Genomic DNA, 18,108 nt, shown 5'->3' with positions numbered 1-18,108 from the left:
ATAAATGAATACATGCATGAATACATGTATATATAAATAAATAAATACAATTAGAAATAAGTGCATGAATACAGGAATCAATACAGATATAACTAAATGTTTAAATAAATACATAAATACATTAATGCATGAAAACATGTTTATATAAATATATAAAATAATAAATAAATGCTGAAATTTATATATTAATGCATGAATACATGTATAAATGAATAAAAGCATGAATACAAATGATCAATGTATTTATTAACTCCTGTAAGTATACATTTATTGATTTATTTATTTATTTATACATTTATTTATTTATTTATTTATGTATTAAGACTTTAGTCGAGAGAAGTCCTCCAGAATTATAGTGTTGAAATAAAAGTAAAAGTCCTGCCAACCCTAACCCTAACCACAACCCTAACCCTAACCACAACCCTAACCCTAACCCTAACCCTAACCCCAACCCCAACCCTAACCCTAACCCTAACCCCAACCCCAACCCTAACCCTAACCCTAACCCTAACCCTAACCCCAACCCTAACCCTAACCCTAACCCTAACCCCAACCCCAACCCCAACCCTAACCCTAACCCTAACCCTAACCCCAACCCCAACCCTAACCCTAACCCTAACCCCAACCCCAACCCTAACCCTAACCCTAACCCTAACCCCAACCCCAACCCCAACCCTAACCCTAACCCTAACCCTAACCCTAACCCCAACCCCAACCCTAACCCTAACCCCAACCCTAACCCTAACCCTAGCCCCAACCCTAACCCTAACACTAACCCTAACCCCAACCCTAACCCTAACCCTAACCCCTAACCCTAACCCTAACCCTAACCCCAACCCCAACCCTAACCCTAACCCTAACCCTAACCCTAACCCCAACCCCAACCCCAACCCTAACCCTAACCCTAACCCTAACCCCAACCCTAACCCTAACCCTAACCCCAACCCCAACCCCAACCCCAACCCTAACCCTAACCCTAACCCCAACCCCAACCCTAACCCTAACCCTAACCCTAACCCCAACCCTAACCATAACCCTAACCCCCTAACCCTAACCCTAACCCTAACCCCAACCCCAACCCCAACCCTAACCCTAGCCCTAACCCTAACCCTAACCCTAACCCTAACCCCAACCCTAACCCTAACCCTAACCCTAACCCTAACCCCAACCCTAACCCTAACCCTAACCCCAACCCTAACCCTAACCCCAACCCTAACCCTAACCCCAACCCTAACCCTAACCCCAACCCCAACCCTAACCCTAACCCCAACCGTAACCCTAACCCCAACCCTAACCCCAACCCTAACCCTAACCCTAGCCCTAACCCTAACCCTAACCCTAACCCCAACCCTAACCCTAACCCTAACCCCAACCCTAACCCCAACCCCAACCCTAACCCTAACCCTAACCCCAACCCTAACCCTAACCCCAACCCTAACCCTAACCCCAACCCTAACCCTAACCCTAACCCCAACCCTAACCCTAACCCTAACCCCAACCCTAACCCTAACCCTAACCCTAACCCTAACCCCAACCCTAACCCTAACCCCAACCCTAACCCTAACCCTAACCCTAACCCTAACCCCAACCCTAACCCTAACCCTAACCCTAACCCCAACCCCAACCCCAACCCCAACCCTAACCCTAACCCTAACCCTAACCCCAACCCCAACCCTAACCCTAACCCTAACCCCAACCCCAACCCTAACCCTAACCCTAACCCTAACCCCAACCCCAACCCCAACCCTAACCCTAACCCTAACCCTAACCCTAACCCCAACCCCAACCCTAACCCTAACCCCAACCCTAACCCTAACCCTAGCCCCAACCCTAACCCTAACACTAACCCTAACCCCAACCCTAACCCTAACCCTAACCCCTAACCCTAACCCTAACCCTAACCCCAACCCCAACCCCAACCCTAACCCTAACCCTAACCCTAACCCTAACCCCAACCCCAACCCCAACCCTAACCCTAACCCTAACCCTAACCCCAACCCTAACCCTAACCCTAACCCTAACCCCAACCCCAACCCCAACCCCAACCCTAACCCTAACCCTAACCCCAACCCCAACCCTAACCCTAACCCTAACCCCAACCCTAACCATAACCCTAACCCCCTAACCCTAACCCTAACCCTAACCCCAACCCCAACCCCAACCCTAACCCTAACCCTAACCCTAACCCTAACCCTAGCCCTAACCCTAACCCTAACCCTAACCCTAACCCCAACCCTAACCCTAACCCTAACCCTAACCCTAACCCTAACCCCAACCCTAACCCTAACCCTAACCCCAACCCTAACCCTAACCCCAACCCTAACCCTAACCCCAACCCTAACCCTAACCCCAACCCCAACCCTAACCCTAACCCCAACCGTAACCCTAACCCCAACCCTAACCCCAACCCTAACCCTAACCCTAGCCCTAACCCTAACCCTAACCCCAACCCTAACCCTAACCCTAACCCCAACCCTAACCCCAACCCCAACCCTAACCCTAACCCTAACCCCAACCCTAACCCTAACCCCAACCCTAACCCTAACCCCAACCCTAACCCTAACCCTAACCCCAACCCTAACCCTAACCCTAACCCTAACCCTAACCCCAACCCTAACCCCAACCCTAACCCTAACCCTAACCCCAACCCTAACCCTAACCCTAACCCTAACCCTAACCCTAACCCCAACCCTAACCCCAACCCTAACCCTAACCCTAACCCCAACCCTAACCCTAACCCCAACCCTAACCCTAACCCCAACCCTAACCCTAACCCTAACCCCAACCCTAACCCCAACCCCAACCCTAACCCTAACCCTAACCCCAACCCTAACCCTAACCCCAACCCTAACCCTAACCCCAACCCTAACCCTAACCCCAACCCTAACCCTAACCCCAACCCTAACCCTAACCCTAACCCCAACCCTAACCCTAACCCTAACCCCAACCCTAACCCTAACCCTAACCCTAGCCCCAACCCTAACCCTAACCCTAACCCCAACCCTAACCCTAACCCTAGCCCCAACCCTAACCCCAACCCTAACCCTAACCCTAGCCCCAACCCTAACCCTAACCCCAACCCCAATCCTAACCCTAACCCTAGCCCTAACCCTAACCCTAACCCCAACCCTAACCCTAACCCTAACCCCAACCCTAACCCTAACCCCAACCCTAACCCTAACCCCAACCCTAACCCCAACCCCAACCCTAACCCCAACCCTAACCCTAACCCCAACCTTAACCCTAACCCTAACCCTAACCCTAACCCTAACCCCAACCCTAACCCTAACCCTAACCCCAACCCTAACCCTAACCCTAACCCCAACCCTAACCCTAACCCCAACCCTAACCCTAACCCTAACCCCAACCCTAACCCCAACCCCAACCCTAACCCTAACCCCAACCCTAACCCTAACCCCAACCCTAACCCTAACCCCAACCCTAACCCTAACCCCAACCCTAACCCTAACCCTAACCCTAACCCTAACCCCAACCCTAACCCTAACCCCAACCCTAACCCTAACCCCAACCCTAACCCTAACCCTAACCCTAGCCCCAACCCTAACCCTAACCCTAACCCCAACCCTAACCCTAACCCTAGCCCCAACCCTAACCCTAACCCCAACCCTAACCCTAACCCTAGCCCCAACCCTAACCCTAACCCCAACCCCAATCCTAACCCTAACCCTAGCCCTAACCCTAACCCTAACCCCAACCCTAACCCTAACCCTAACCCCAACCCTAACCCTAACCCCAACCTTAACCCTAACCCTAACCCTAACCCCAACCCTAACCCTAACCCCAACCCCAACCCTAAGCCTAACCCTAACCCTAAGCCTAGCCCCAACCCTAACCCTAACCCTAACCCCAACCCTAACCCTAACCCCAGCCCCAACCCTAACCCTAACCCTAACCCTAACCCCAACCCTAACCCTAACCCCAACCCTAACCCCAACCCTAACCCCAACCCTAACCCTAACCCTAACCCCAACCCTAACCTTAACCCCAACCCTAACCCCTAACCCTAACCCCAACCCTAACCCTAACCCTAACCCCAACCCTAACCCTAACCCCAACCCTAACCCTAACCCTAACCCCAACCCCAACCCCAACCCTAACCCTAACCCTAACCCTAGCCCTAACCCTAACCCTAACCCTAACCCCAACCCTAACCCTAACCCTAACCCCAACCCTAACCCCAACCCCAACCCTAACCCTAACCCTAACCCTAACCCTAACCCTAACCCTAACCCTAACCCTAACCCCAACCCTAACCCTAACCCCAACCCTAACCCTAACCCCAACCCTAACCCCAACCCCAACCCTAACCCCAACCCTAACCCTAACCCCAACCTTAACCCTAACCCTAACCCTAACCCTAACCCCAACCCTAACCCTAACCCTAACCCTAACCCTAACCCCAACCCTAACCCTAACCCCAACCCTAACCCCAACCCTAACCCTAACCCCAACCTTAACCCTAACCCTAACCCTAACCCTAACCCCAACCCTAACCCTAACCCTAACCCTAACCCTAACCCCAACCCTAACCCTAACCCCAACCCTAACCCCAACCCTAACCCTAACCCTAACCCCAACCCTAACCCCAACCCCAACCCTAACCCTAACCCTAACCCCAACCTTAACCCTAACCCCAACCCTAACCCTAACCCCAACCCTAACCCTAACCCTAACCCTAACCCTAACCCCAACCCTAACCCTAACCCCAACCCTAACCCTAACTCTAACCCCAACCCTAACCCTAACCCTAACCCTAGCCCCAACCCTAACCCTAACCCTAACCCCAACCCTAACCCTAACCCTAGCCCTAACCCTAGCCCTAACCCTAACCCTAACCCCAACCCTAACCCTAACCCTAACCCTAACCCCAACCCCAACCCTAACCCTAACCCTAACCCCAACCCTAACCCTAACCCCAACCCTAACCCTAACCCTAACCCTAACCCTAGCCCCAACCCCAACCCTAACCCTAACCCCAACCCTAACCCTAGTCCCTGACCCTAACCCCAACCCTAACCCTAGCCCCAACCCTATCCCTAGCCCCAACCCTAACCCTAACCCCAACCCCAACCCCAACCCCAACCCTAACCCTAACCCTAGCCCCAACCCTAACCCCAACCCTAACCCTAACCCTAACCCCCCTGACCCTAACCCTAGTCCCTGACCCTAACCCCTAACCCTAACCCCAACCCTAACCCTAGTCCCTGACCCTAACACTAACCCTAACCCCACCCTAACCCTAATCTACAACCTGAGCCTTGGTCAGGAGAGAATACCAATGCTCTGGAAGACTTCCTGCCTGATTCCTGTTCCAAAGAAGTCGACACCATCAGACCTCAATGACTATCGACCAGTGGCCCTCACATCTTACGTCATGAAGGTGCTGGAGAGACTAGTTTTGGCCAACCTGAGGCCGCAGGTGAGAGCCCTGCTAGACCCTCTGCAATTTGCTTACCAGCCCCACTTGGGAGTTGATGACGCTGTCATCTACCTGCTGTAACGGGCCCTTTTGCACTTAGATGGTGGAGGAGGTACTGTGAGAATCACATTCTTTGATTTCTCTAGTGCTTTTAACACCATTCAGCCACTGCTACTGGGGGAGAAGCTGCGGGTGGTGGGAGTAGACGACACAATGATCTCCTGGATTACTGACTACCTGACAGGCAGGCCGCAGTTTGTCCGTATGGGCAGTGTTCTGTCTGTTGTGGTGGTTAGTGATACAGGAGCTCCACAGGGGACTGTACTGTCTCCTTTCCTGTTCTCCTTATACAGCACTGACTTTCTGTACAACATCTGCAAAAGTTTTCTGACGACTTAGCTGTTGTTGAGTGTATCAGTGAGGGACAGGAGGAGGAGTACAGGGCACTGGTAGACAACTTTGTGAAGTGGACTGGACAGAATCACCTGCAGTTGAACATCAGCAAGACCAGAGAGATGGTGATCGATTTCCGGAAGAAGAGGAACACGGCTTTCCAACATCTGTGCATTCTGGGAAAGGATGTGGAGGCGGTGGAGGGTTACAAGTACCTGGGTGTTACCATCAACCACAGACTGGACTGGAGATCTAACACTGAAGCTGTTTACAAGAAGGGGATGAGCAGACTTTACTTCTGCTGAGAGGAAGCTGAGATCCTTCAACGTGTGCAGCAAGATGTTGGAGATCTTTTATCAGTCTGTGGTGGCCAGTGTACTTTTCTTTGCTGTGGTTTGTTGGGGAAGCAGCATCGGAGCCAGCGACACCAACAGACTCAACAAAGTGATCAGGAAGGCTGGCTCAGTGATTGGCTGCAAACAGGACACTCCGGAGGCTATGGTGGAGAGGAGGACGCTCTGGAGGCTGTGGTGGAGAGGAGGACACTCCAGAGGCTGTGGTGGAGAGGAGGACGCTCCGGAGGCTGTGGTGGAGAGGAGGACACTCCGGAGGCTGTGGTGGAGAGGAGGACGCTCCGGAGGCTGTGGTGGAGAGGAGGACGCTCTGGAGGCTGTGGTGGAGAGGAGGACGCTCTGGAGGCTGTGGTGGAGAGGAGGACGCTCTGGAGGCTGAGGTGGAGAGGAGGACACTCTGGAGGCTGTGGTGGAGAGGAGGACGCTCTGGAGGCTGTGGTGGAGAGGAGGACACTCTGGAGGCTGTGGTGGAGAGGAGGACACTCTGGAGGCTGTGGTGGAGAGGAGGACGCTCTGGAGGCTGTGGTGGAGAGGTGGACACTCTGGAGACTGTGGTGGAGAGGAGGACACTCTGGAGGCTGTGGTGGAGAGGAAGACACTCTGGAGGCTGAGGTGGAGAGGAGGACACTCTGGAGGCTGTGGTGGAGAGGAGGACGCTCTGGAGGCTGTGGTGGAGACAAGGACAATCTGGAGGCCGTGGTAGAGAGGAGGACACTCTGGAGGCTGTGGTGGAGAGGAGGACGCTCTGGAGGCTGTGGTGGAGAGGAGGACACTCTGGAGGCTGTGGTGGAGAGGAGGACACTCTGGAGGCTGTGGTGGAGAGGAAGACACTCTGGAGGCTGTGGTGGAGACGAGGACAATCTGGAGGCCGTGGTAGAGAGGAGGACACTCTGGAGGCTGTGGTGGAGAGGAGGACGCTCTGGAGGCTGTGGTGGAGAGGAGGACACTCTGGAGGCTGTGGTGGAGAGGAGGACACTCTGGAGGCTGTGGTGGAGAGGAAGACACTCTGGAGGCTGTGGTGGAGACGAGGACAATCTGGAGGCCGTGGTGGAGAGGAGGACACTCTGGAGGCTGTGGTGGAGAGGAGGACGCTCTGGAGGCTGTGGTGGAGAGGAGGACGCTCTGGAGGCTGTGGTGGAGAGGAGGACACTCTGGAGGCTGTGGTGGAGAGGAGGACGCTCTGGAGGCTGTGGTGGAGAGGAGGACGCTCTGGGGGCTGTGGTGGAGAGGAGGACGCTCTGGAGGCTGAGGTGGAGAGGAGGACACTCTGGAGGCTGTGGTGGAGAGGAGGACGCTCTGGAGGCTGTGGTGGAGAGGAGGACGCTCTGGAGGCTGTGGTGGAGAGGAGGACGCTCTGGAGGCTGTGGTGGAGAGGAGGACGCTCTGGAGGCTGTGGTGGAGAGGAGGACACTCTGGAGGCTGTGGTGGAGAGGAGGACACTCTGGAGGCTGTGGTGGAGAGGAGGACGCTCTGGAGGCTGTGGTGGAGAGGTGGACACTCTGGAGACTGTGGTGGAGAGGAGGACACTCTGGAGGCATTGGTGGAGAGGAAGACGCTCTGGAGGCTGTGGTGGAGAGGAGGACACTGAAAAAACTGTTCTCCATCATGGATCATCCTCTCCACCCTCTCCAACCCACACTGGTCAGACAGCGGAGCACCTTCTCCAGCAGGCTGCTTCAGCTTCGCTGTCATAGCAACAGATACAGGAAATCTTTCCTGCCACAATCCATCACTTTTTATAATAACTCTCTCACCTCTGCCTGACAGAGAACTCTGCTCTCTCTACTGTTTGTTTTTGTTTTGTATATATTATTATTGTTGTAGTATATTTTGCATATTTTGTTGTATATATTACTATTGTTTAATTAATTACTCAATATACTGCTGAGTATCTTTACCTCCAATAGGCTTTATATTATTTATTATAGGCCTATTTTGTATTAGAGTATTCTGCATCTCTGTTAACTGAATAAATTTGTATTATAATAGTGTAAAAATAACAACACAAAGCTCATTTAAGAACAAATTCATACAAATATTTTAGGTTGAAAAGAATATTTATATTTGCAGTAAGGGAAATAGTGCGTTATTCCCAAATAAAAGTATATTTATAATCACCTTTAACAACAAACAGTTTGTTGCCAACATTGTTGAGTCACGATTCAATAAAGTGACGTATTTGCTGAGGATGAAGCTGCCACGAGACACATACACAGACAGGATGAAACTGTCAAAGTAAAAGCTCTCATTCAGTAACCTCCTCTCTGCCACGTGTGTTAAATTCGACTTTTATTTTGAAGGTTTAGACCAGAAGTCGTATTTTTTACCTATGTGACTTGATTCACCTGATCAATGATGGGGGTGTCACCTCCTCATCACTCACTCATCAGCGGGGATTCCTGCTCTTACATCACACACACACACTTAAACACACACACACACACACACTCTGGTACCCGCCGTCATGATCACCGGGATGCGGCCGGAGGAGCGGGGGGACTCGGGGGTCCTGGATGCTGCGGCTCTGAGGAAGCAGAGGAGGCTGAAACAGGCGATCCGGTTCCTCCATAAAGACTCCGCTGATCTGCTGCCTCTGGATGGACTCAAGAAGCTGGGGACGTCTAAACAGGGGGTGAGCCTCTTCTGTAACAGGCCTGATATCATATATAATATAATGTAATATAATATAATATAATGGGCTATAATCAGAGGCGGATTCATGCACAGGTGGGCCTAGGTTGCAGCCTAGGGGCCCAAGATTGGCCAGACTGTTTTAATTTTTTATTTTTTATTTACTACACTGGGAAATAAAAAACTTCTATTGGGGAGAAAACATTAGAAACATGAACATTAAATTAGTCCCTCTAGGAGCCAGAGCGCATGCTAAAGTGTCCCATAGGAGCCAAAACCTGTGCTAAAGTGCTCTCTTGGAAGCCAAAATGTGTGCTAAAGTGCCCTCTAGAAGACAAATGTGTGCTAAAGTGCCCTCTATGAGCCAAAATGTGTGCTTAATTCCTCTCTAGGAGCCAAAATGTGTGCTAAAGTGCTCTCTTGGAAGCCAAAATGTGTGCTAAAGTGTACTATTTGAGGAAAATGTGTGCTAAAGAGCCCTCTAGGAGCCAAAATGTGTGCTAAGTCCCCTCTAGGAGCCAAAATGCATGCTAAAGTGCCCTTTAGGAGCCAAAACGTGTGCTAAAGTGCCATCTAGGAGCCAGAACACATGCTCAAGTGTCCTATAGGAGCCTAAACGTGTGCTAAAGTGCCATCTAGGAGCCAGAACACATGCTCAAGTGTCCTATAGGAGTCTAAACGTGTGCTAAAGTGCCCTCTAGAAGTCAAAACGTGTGCTAAAGTGCCCTCTAGGAGTCAAAATGTGCGCTAAAGTGCTTTCTAGGAGTCAAAACGCATGTTTAAGTGTCTTCTAGGAGCCAAAGCGTGTGCTTAAGTGACTCTCTAGGAGCCAGAACGTGTACTAAAGTGCCCTCTAGGAGCCAAAATATGTGCTTAAGTGACTCTCTAGGAGCCAAAACGTGTGCTAAAGTGCCCTCTAGGAGCCAAAATGTGTGCTTAAGTGACTCTCTAGGAGCCAAAACGTGTGCTAAAGTGCCCATGACCCTCATGACATTTAAAATAAGAAAGAAAACTAATCATAACCTGTGAACATATGAACTTAATCTCCCTTTTTGTTTGCGTGAGTCTAAATGTTTCTAGAAATTAAATCTTGAATATTTAAAAAGGCCTATTTATGTGAATGCATTTATATTGTATTAACATTCAACTTATTTTTAGTAAATCTACATGCATCATAAGGCGTTTTCTAACTGTATTTTTATTATTTTTTTATTGTAGCAGCCGCATCATATTCTCCAGAAGCGCCTGCTGGAGGCCAACTTGTCCCGCGGAAGGATGAACATGTGCGGAGTGACACCAAACAACAGAGGGGTCCTTCTGAGCCATGGTCCGTTCAATTCACACAAGGATGAAGAAGAAGAGGAGGAAGATCTCATCTATGTGCCCTGCAAGGTGAGTGAGTGAAAACACACGATAAAGTAGATTATATTACACTTACTTCCTCATCAGCAGTGTAGGTTTTATATCTCATCTCATCTCATCTCATCTTCATACGGGGTCGGATCGCGGGGGCAACAGCTTTAGCAGGGGACCCCAAACTTCCCTTTCCCGGGCCACATTAAGCAGCTGTAACTGGGGGATCCCGAGGCGTTCCCAGGCCAGTGTGGAGATCTAATCTCTCCACCTGGTCCTGGGTCTTCCCTGAGGCCTCCTCCCAGCTGGACGTGCCTGGAACACCTCCCTAGGGAGGCGCCCAGGGTTCATCCTTCCTAGATGATCCTGAACCACCTCAACTGGCTCCTTTCAACGCAAAGGAGCAGCAGCTCTACTCCGAGTTCCTCACGGATGCTGAACTTCTCCCCCTCTCTCTAAGGGAGACTCCAGACCCCCTCCTGAGGAAACACATTTCGGCCGCTTGTACCCGCGACCTCGTTCTTTCGGTCATGACCCAGCTTCCATGACCACAGGTGAGGGTAGGAACCAAGATTGACCAGTATATCGAGAGCTATGATTTCCGGCTCAGCTCTCTTTTCGTCACAACGGTGCAGTAGAGCGACTGCAACACCGCCCCCGCTGCTCCAATTCTCCGGCCAAACTCACGCTCCATCGTCCCCTCACTCGTGAACATGATCCCGAGGTACTTGAACTCCTTCACCTGGGGTCAGGACTCATTCCCTTCACACAAAGAACTGCTCTGAATCTTTTGCACAAACTGTTCTTTTCTGGTGCTGCGTATTTTGTTGTGTTATTATTCGATTTCCTGTTTACAGTGTTTAGGACAGGAGGTGAATGTGCTGATCGACACAGGCTGCAGACTGAACCTGATGTCCTCACTAACTGTGGAGAGATCAGGGTGAGGCGTTCGTCATCTGTCCGTTTGACGGGCTGCGGGTCACTCCAACCCGAAGCGTTCGATGAGTCATTTGTTTGTGTTTCTCCCAAAGTGTGAAAGATCTGGTTGAAGAAAACAAAATGGAGGCGGATGGCTTTGCGTTTCAAAGGAAGCTTTGTGTCGACGGATGCATCAGAGAACTCAGCCTGACCGTCGGGCAACTCAGAGTAATGTGCTCCTTTGTTATTGTAGGTAAGAAAAGAAGAGTATGATTAAAGAGAATATAGATTTTTGTGAGTTAAGCCAGTGATTTAAAGACATTTTTATAATATTATTGACGCAAATTGCATTTATTTGGTCGCAGAAAGCAACAGACCGCTGATGTCTCTGGGCGTCAAGACATTAAAGTCACTCAAGGTAAATCATCTACTTCCTCTCACCTGAAGTGAAAAAGAGAAGTCAAAAGGCAACATGACCGTGCCTGAATGGTAAATGGACTTGTACTTATAAAGCACCTTTCTAGTCTTCTGACTACTCAAGGCGCTTTCACAGTGTTTGTCACATTCACCCATTCACACAGACATTCACACTGATGGCAGTGGACATCTACAGACCATCTAATCTAATGTAACCATTCACACCACATTTACACACCCATGCACAGCACAGGGAGCAATTCAGGGTTCAGTGTCTTGCCCAAGGACACTTCGACATGTGGACTGGGGGAGGTGGGGATCGAACTGCCAATCTCTCGAATGGAGGACGACCCACTCCTTCACTCCAGCGTAGTCTCGTTCTATTCTCTAACTCACCACCAGATGACGCTTAATCCTACACACTGCTCCTTAAAGTCATCAGCTATTGCTAGCACTAGCTAGCTTAGTCAGCAAGGTGCAACCACCGAACGCTGAACAAGATATTTCAGGCGACCAAAACGTTACAATAGCCTCAACTCGGTGAGAGGGTCAAAGTCCTAAAACGATAACACAGATAACAACCAAAACAAGTTCACGCTTATTTCAATGTACAGTGTCATGGCTAGGTATCGCTAAGCCTCTATCCTAATTGACAGGACGCTGTGTAGCCCCGCCCTAAAGCATCGCCTACTTTATCATCTACTTTCCTCTAAAAGGGACCATAATGTACTAAATGAACATCCTGCTGCACTGAAGAAGACTTGAAACTAGAGACTGAGACCATAAAACCATTATGAAAACGTTTACCGAGGCAATAAATCAAGTAAGAAGTAGGTTTATTTTCTCATTGACTTCTATAAAATCTGACTTCTTTTTGGAGCCCGTGGAGTCGCCCCCTGCTGGACATTATAAAGAATGCTTTTTTTTTGTTTTTGTCTTTTTTTGCAGTGTGTAATTGACACTGAAAAGCAGATGTTGGTGTTGGGGACGACTGTGAGGGAGCAACTGCAGTTTGCCAAAAAGCCGCTGAATGAAAGGTAATATTTTACGAGCTTTTACAGGGCGTTTGCAGAGTCAGTACATCCTCCAATGTTCTACAAATTATATTATTAAATCTCACATCTTTTTTCCCAACAGTTCTTCGGACTTCAGAGACCTGTGAAAACAACAACAACAACAACACCAACTCTCAGAGTGACCAGAAGCAATACAAGTATCTACAGACTAAACAACTAGACGCCTCTTTGGGAACTTCATATTACTGCCCTTTGTTTGATGCATTCAGGAGTCAGATAATCCACTCGGACGTCATTTGTTTTTTTACAATAAGGCAGAAGTTTAGGCAAAGAGTTCCTCGTGTAGCAATATATAGAGATGATGTAGCGTATGATCATGTTTTAGCTGTCTCTACACGTGTTGTGCAGCTGCAAAATAAATGATTAACAGAACTTGTAGCGCTGTAGACTTTAAGATCCTGATAGAATTGTGATTTATAGCTCTTGTATCTTATAAATAAATATAATTGGGCCAGATAAACAGTAGTATTCTACATTTATAGCTGCAAATCTTGGGAGATGTTATTTCTTGTGAAGTGTCGCTGATGAATTTATCACAATGTTGCATATGACTGTTTGTTCTACTGAGTTTTATAATGTTGTAAATGTATTTTCCAGTCCAAAACATGTCTTTTAATGTTTGCAAAATGACAGTGACACTTGTGATATGTTTTATCACGCGACTGTAGCAGACAACAGCGCTGAATATCAATTAAAAATCCTAAATGATGTGAAAGCTTTGCTGTGTTTGTGCATCATTTTGCACAGGAAGTTCAGCACTTTTGGAAACTCTTACGTAACCACTGCAATTTGATCGAGAGCCATTTATGAAACTGAGCCATCCAAAGGTAGTCTGACACGTTTAAGCTCTTAATAAGACCTAAAGCAGAAGAAAACGTCCTGACACACCAGCAGGGATCATTTCTCACCCCTGCCTGTTCAGGAAGTTATGGAGATCACCCAGCTGACCTATGACGGTGCCATAGCAACCGTAACATGACAGCAGTGTGTGTTTGGTAACGCTCCCCGGTCAGCTGACTGGCAGGTGAACAGCCCCTCCAGTGGCCGTAAAGAGGACCGACCGTGGGTCTTGAACATCTCTCCATGGAAACAGACGTCAACAGGGAGGCGAGTCCGTCGTCTGCAGCTGACTGTGAACGACGTTGGTAACGTACACACTCAGTTTATCTGTGTTTTCACTTTCAGAGAAAAGAACAATAACATATGTACTAAGCTGCTTCTGTTACAGAACATTAACATGATAATTGTGTTTTCTTGTGTGTCATTAAACAAAGGAGGATAAGATCTAATCAGGGGTGGACAAAGATCCCTAATCTTGTAATTAAAGGGAGACGCTACAGGTGAAAAGGATAAAAACATTAACTCATAGGCTAGATTTCACCATGACACTTCACATTAAGGCGATTGTTGTTTGAATTACAAGTTTTATGCAAATGAGGCATTAACTAATCCTAACTTTGGTGAATTTAGGATAAATCTACAGATTTAAATGCATAAAGTGTGGTAAAATAAACACCTTAATGTGTATTTTGGATGTTATCTTCACACTGTTGACATGTTATGGAAGTAAAACAACCCAAAATGTTAAAATTGACCAGAGCATCGTAGCAATATCTCTCTGTAAAAGTCATATATTCAAGATTTCACTTAAGTTAAAGTACAAAAGTATTAACAGCAACATGAACTTAAAGTTTTAGAGTAATTATTGGGCTGAATGTCCCCTTTTCAGAGGGTTCTTCTGTATTTTCATTTGTTTATCGACTCTCTGAAAGAAACATTTCTGTCAAACAGTCAAATTAATGTGCAATTTAATTGAGTTTTGATTGTTTTTTGGACAAAACAGATATTTTCCAATGTATTTGATGTTTGTAGCATTTCAGTATTTCATTTGGCAGTGGTCTAAACAAGCCCCTAAACATTTCAGAGCATTTAACAGTCACTAAAGTAGCTGTTTGTCTCCTCACCCTGCAATTACGTGCAGTCCTTTATTTTAAATTATATCCTGTGCCTGTTTTTCTTTTGCTAAAAAATAATGTACAATTGAACACCATGTGTTTTCTTGGCATAGCATATTAGATGTTTGAATTTTGCATAGTGCCTTTGTGGGTTAATTCCCTCAAAAATATCAATTATGTTGCAATCAAGGACCAAAAGTGCCGGAAAAACTACAAATACTACACGAATTATTGGCAACTTGCTTTTGTTTCATTGTTTATCCCAGTTTCTCTCAACTATGAAAGTATGCACTGTAAAAAGTGAGAATAAATGAAAACTTCCTGACGTTATTGCAGTGCAGTGATGACATCCCGGCAGACGGCGGCCCCTGAGGCTGCACTGATTCCTCTGTTTCTGGGGAAACTGAGATGCAACGTCACTTTTGTCGTGGACAGCTCAGAGGGCATGAGGGCTGCTCTGGGGTCAGTGAAACGCCTGCTGATCCAGACTCTGCTGACAAAGGCTTCACTCAGGGACTCTCTGTTCAACATCATGACAGTCTCAGACAAGGTGAGGCGGGAATGACAGCGGCTTTGCAATCTCTGATAATAAATATAAGCATTAAAATAAGAACTAATCTCAATCTAATCTTACCTTTTTTGTTTTCCACCTGTGAAGATACAGTTTCACTCTCTCTCTCTTTCTTTGCAGTTGACCTGCTGGTCCCACCGCATGCTTCCCTGTGCCCCTGACACAGTGTACATGGCTCTGTCCTGGATCCACTCCATCAGCTGCAGCTCCGGCAGCGGGGACCTCCTGGCCACCCTGAGCGTGGCCCTCGGTGACCCCTCCTGTCACGCCATTCATCTGCTTTGCACGGCCCTCCCCGAGCAGCCGGAGGCCGTGCTGGCAGCCCTGCCCGTCCTGGCTGCAGGGAGGCCTGTGAATGTCTTCTACCTGCAGTACTCAGGTGTGCAGCTGGACAGCAACACTCGAGACTACCTGCAGTGTTTGAGCCAGGCCACAAGAGGGAGCTGTTATGTGATCTCAGTCGGTTTGAATGGCGTGCTGGAGAAGGTATGATGAAGCCTGTGAATGGGTTCATTTGTCCAGGTCATCGTTATCCTCAAAGCAATTTCAGTCAAAAGCAACTGGACTTGGTTATTTGTCTAGGAAATAACCAAGCCCAGTTGCTTTTGACTGAAAATGCTTTGAGGTTAAGGTTTGACGAACTTTCTGGAGAACTTGGAAGGAATGGGAAATAAAAAGGGTGGCTTGTTTAAATATCAAAACACTTTATTGAACCCAAAAGACAGGATCTGTTCGGCCAAAATACATGTATGAGGCTTCATTTGAAAGGTGACATCTTCTAGTTTCTGAAAATGTGATTGTGATGATGTGATGATTGTTTAGCATGTCACTAACACACAACCTAAAATACATCAGTTCAAAGATGGTTCAAACCGTTTTTCTTTGGTCCTCATCTGAAATAAGTCATATCTGAGTAACAATAACTATAATAAGACATGCTTTATTCCACAATTATGCATATCACCACATAACTTCTACATCTTGTCAACCATATCTGGATAAAAAGCCTTCCAAGGCCGAACCTTTTGGGAGCTAGGGAGCTTTAAGCTTGCGGTGTCACTGGATAGACACCATAGACTATAGAATGTGTATGAAAAAAATCAAAATGTCTTCCCTGTCAAAGATTTACGTCATGAAAACGAGCCACAAGGACATCGTTGTGACCGTGTGTGTGTGTGTGTGTGTGTGTGTGTGTGTGTGTGTGTGTGTGTGTGTGTGTCTGTTTCCATGCCTGTTGTCAGATGGTTCCTCTGCATGTTGTGGAAAAGCAATCATCAGTGTCAACGATCTCTCCAGTGAAGTGCTGCTGTTCATCCACTTCTGCCTTCATCCCACACAACACTTCACCTCTGCTCAGGTGCGTTTTCACAGTCACACTGTTCTCTTTTCTTTTTGCAGTACAAACAATGTTACCAACATTAACGCATTGAGCCTGTGACAAAGAAAACACACTTCACATTTAAAATACTGTAAAGAGTGCTGTGGATAAAATACCTACATCGTGTTGTTGTTGGGTTTGTTTTGGCTTCGCTGTGGTCACCCCGGTGCAGTCTGGGTAATCCATGCATGCTGTCTGGTCAAACACTGAGCGGTCCAGAGTTCTTCCCAGGATGCCGAGTGCTGGCCAGGAGGGAGGTGGATGGCTTCTACTATTCGGGCACTGTGATACAGCAGATACAGGTGAAAACATAACGCATGGTTATATTATTTGAGGGAGGAATTTGGAGACAGCAGTGGCTTTAAAGTCAATGAATTACCACGAGGTTTAGATCCTCATTAAGTCAATTAACCAACAAAATATAGACTTTTTTTATACAGTGACCCAATTTTAGGCAATGCAACGCAACATGATACACCAAAGCAAGTATCTTGGGTGGTAAGAAGTAGAATATTTTTGTTTAATACGTTACCACAAAGGAATTGACACCAAATATTCAGTATAATGACTCAATTTAATTCAAGTTATCTTCCTCAAATCATCGCTTCAATGCTATTTCAATATTCACTGTCAGATCCCAGTGTGCTGGAGTGACATTGTGTCAAAATCAGAGATGTGTACTTGACACCTGGTGACTTAAGTTACCGTTTTGATGACTTGCAACTTCACTTGACAGAAAATAAGACTCGACGTGTAATTTAAAGACTTGTGACTTGACTTGAGACCTGATGAAAAGTGTAATAATAAGACGTTAGATGTGCTGTGAGAGCTGATGTTAGCTAACGTTAGCCTGATAATGATTGATTTCACTCATCACCCGGTTCACCAAAATAAAACAATATTAAATTGAGAATAAATAAAGAAATAAATAAGCTTTTATGATGTGATTTACTTCACTGAATGTCAATAATTGTAATGTAGATTAAATTAACTGCCATACTTTGTGAACGTGTTAGATAAATCTAATTAATATTATCAGAGAGGTGCTAATACCATGTCTTATTTCTTTATAAAGACCAGATACTGCAGGTACCGTAAACTTGACTTGACTTGACCAAGAACAGATGACTTGTGATATTGAGACTTGGATCAAAAGACGTGTCACAAATCCAAATCATACCGAGACGACAGAGGAGCCACAGTGTGTTGACATCTTCTTCCCGCGTGTCCAAACCCAGGGCCGCAGAGGAGTTTGGGTTGTGGAGTTCGATCACCCAAGAGGAAGCTCCAGTTTGGGGCTGGTCTCTTCCCAGAGGCAGCTGGTTTGCTCCCAGGACATGGTGGACCTCAGCACAGCTCACACACACGGTCTGGTACCTGGTGATGCCGTCCTGTCGCCATGGGAACCAGATCTGAGGAGATACGGGCCGGGCAGAGTGATGTCCGCAACCGACCGCACAGATGGTTTCGGAGGTACGGACTTAAATTCTGTTTGTGTTTATTTTTTACAGCCGTGTTCAGTCGTTAAGGTCCAAAGTTCAGGAAACGTCAAAGTCCTGTGAGAGAGTTTTGATTTAATGAATGAATTTGCTTCTGTGGGGTCGACTTAGAAAATGTGGAGAC

The 18,108-nt window shown here is 47.5% G+C and overlaps 1 protein-coding gene across 1 annotated transcript; it reads left to right on the top strand.

Moving 5' to 3' along the window:
* Nucleotides 1–8,629: 8,629 nt before the first annotated feature.
* LOC310949533 (nuclear receptor-interacting protein 3-like) lies at nucleotides 8,630–12,667 on the top strand (the record flags this gene model as incomplete). Its single annotated transcript, XM_083917010.1, has 7 exons — nucleotides 8,630–8,818; nucleotides 10,036–10,209; nucleotides 11,028–11,110; nucleotides 11,202–11,341; nucleotides 11,454–11,506; nucleotides 12,454–12,542; nucleotides 12,643–12,667. The coding sequence occupies exons 1-7, from the start codon at nucleotides 8,651–8,653 to the stop codon at nucleotides 12,665–12,667; spliced, it is 732 nt and encodes a 243-aa protein (XP_083773136.1). The 5' UTR covers nucleotides 8,630–8,650.
* Nucleotides 12,668–18,108: the final 5,441 nt, after the last annotated feature.

The sequence above is a fragment of the Echiichthys vipera genome, assembly GCF_963691815.1.
Source record: "Echiichthys vipera genome assembly, chromosome: 7".
Taxonomy (NCBI): domain Eukaryota; kingdom Metazoa; phylum Chordata; class Actinopteri; order Perciformes; family Trachinidae; genus Echiichthys; species Echiichthys vipera.
The sequence above is the reverse complement of the archived record's forward strand: the minus strand, read 5'-3'. Positions and strand labels throughout refer to the sequence as shown.